This window comes from Corvus brachyrhynchos, unplaced genomic scaffold, assembly GCF_000691975.1.
Source record: "Corvus brachyrhynchos isolate BGI_N302 unplaced genomic scaffold, ASM69197v1 scaffold59, whole genome shotgun sequence".
Taxonomy (NCBI): Eukaryota; Metazoa; Chordata; class Aves; order Passeriformes; family Corvidae; genus Corvus; species Corvus brachyrhynchos.
Genome location: NW_008246054.1, coordinates 3348254 through 3349830, shown reverse-complemented (window position 1 = coordinate 3349830; position 1577 = coordinate 3348254). Strand labels below are relative to the sequence as shown.

The window sequence follows — 1577 nt, the reverse complement described above, 5'->3', positions numbered from 1 at the left end:
CCTGTGCTGGCAGCACTCACAGAAGGAGGTGACATCCACTGGCACCTGGGGTGCTCCAAAGCAGCCTTGCAGGAGCTGGTGGCTTTCTCCTGGCTCCACAGCCTCTTTGCCAGCCTCGGAGCCCAACACCCAGCTGTGGATGGCTTGTCTCCATCCTGGCTGGCTCCTGCAGAGCTGCCAGCTCTCCCCAGCCCTCCTGCCTGTCCTCCTGCCTGTAGGACCTGAAACCATCTACTCCAGGCAGGGCAGGGTGTGGAGAAAGGGTTTTGTTTGCCCTCCTCAGAGCCCTGGGCCCGGGGAAAGGGAGCACCCGCTGTCCCAGGTGGTTTGGAGTGCTCCTTCCAACTCTTGTGTCACAGTCCTCGGCTTCACCCCTGGCTGGCAGCCGGGTTCCTGCCTCACCAGCAGCCCCAGGGCTCAGCTGGTGATGGTCAGAACCCCAAGTGAGGGCTGCTGGAGCTGCTCAGGAGGTGCACAGAGCCTGCAGGAAAGGGGCATTGCCCAGCCAAGTGCCAGCTCACCCCACTGAGCATCTCTTCCAGCCCCTTCCCGGCTGTTTGCTCTTTTCCCTGACCAAAACTTGAGCTGCTGGAGCTGCTTGCAGCACTGCCAGTGCCAAGGCTGATCCCGTGGTGCCTCCTCTCGATGGCTGCAGCGTGGGGACCCCTCCAGCATCTCGGGGTGTCCCCCAGTCCGGGGCTGACCTTTCGTTTCTCGTTTCACTCTTGCAGCTCGGTTCCCAGCTCGTTCTTGCTGGGCCATCATCAATGATTTCCCTGCACAGCTGCGGCTGCAGCCCCACGGTTCGCTGGTAGCAGAGGCTGTGTCTGCCTCCCACCCCTCCCCAGCCCTGGGGACAGAGGCAGGGCTGCAGCCGGGGCTGTCTGACCTTGTCGCCTCTCTTATCCCCCAGGTTTGCCAAGCTCCTGCTCCGCCTCCCAGCCCTTCGGTCCATCGGCCTGAAATGCCTGGAGCACCTCTTCTTCTTCAAGCTAATAGGCGACACGCCCATCGACACCTTCTTGATGGAAATGCTGGAAGCGCCGCACCAAATGACTTAGAGAGAACTCTGCTGGGTCAGTCCCTCGCCCGGCCGGGCTCCCTCGGGGCCCTTCCTCCGCTTTCCTCCGCCCCAGCCCGTCCCTCCCTGCTGCCCCCAGCGCCGGAGGCACCGTCTGATCCGGGGGACACCCCGCCGTCCTGGCCTCCTCGTCGCCTGACCCCCTGTCCGTTCGCTGTCACTGCTGCATCTCCAGACCTGCTCGCTGGTTCCCTGTGCTACTTGTAGAGAAGTGGGAGCGGAGAGAGCTTTGCCAACCCCTGCCCCCGCCGTGCCATGAGGTTTGGGATGAGCCACGGCGTCACCCCCTCCGTCCCCGCTGCTTCCCTGGGGATAAGGACGGTGCCGGCCCTCGGGGCAGTGGGGTTTGGCCGAGCCGAGGGGAGTGGTTGGACTCGGATTGCAGCTGGGCTATTTTCAGAGGATGGAGTTTTTGAAAAAGAGAAGAAGAAGAAAAAAAAAAAAAAAAAAAAAAAAAAAAAAAGAAAAAAAAAAAAAAAAAAAATCCTCTATTCTG

General features: G+C 60.9%; 1 protein-coding gene across 1 annotated transcript in view; it reads left to right on the top strand.

Moving 5' to 3' along the window:
* Positions 1 to 1541, top strand: part of RXRA (retinoid X receptor alpha) — a 34449-nt gene extending 32908 nt beyond the window's left edge. The window contains exon 10 of the mRNA XM_008642172.2: positions 914 to 1541. Coding sequence (XP_008640394.2) covers positions 914 to 1061 — 148 coding nt within the window. The 3' untranslated portion in view covers positions 1062 to 1541. The remainder of the gene's footprint in view (positions 1 to 913) is intronic.
* Positions 1542 to 1577: the final 36 nt, after the last annotated feature.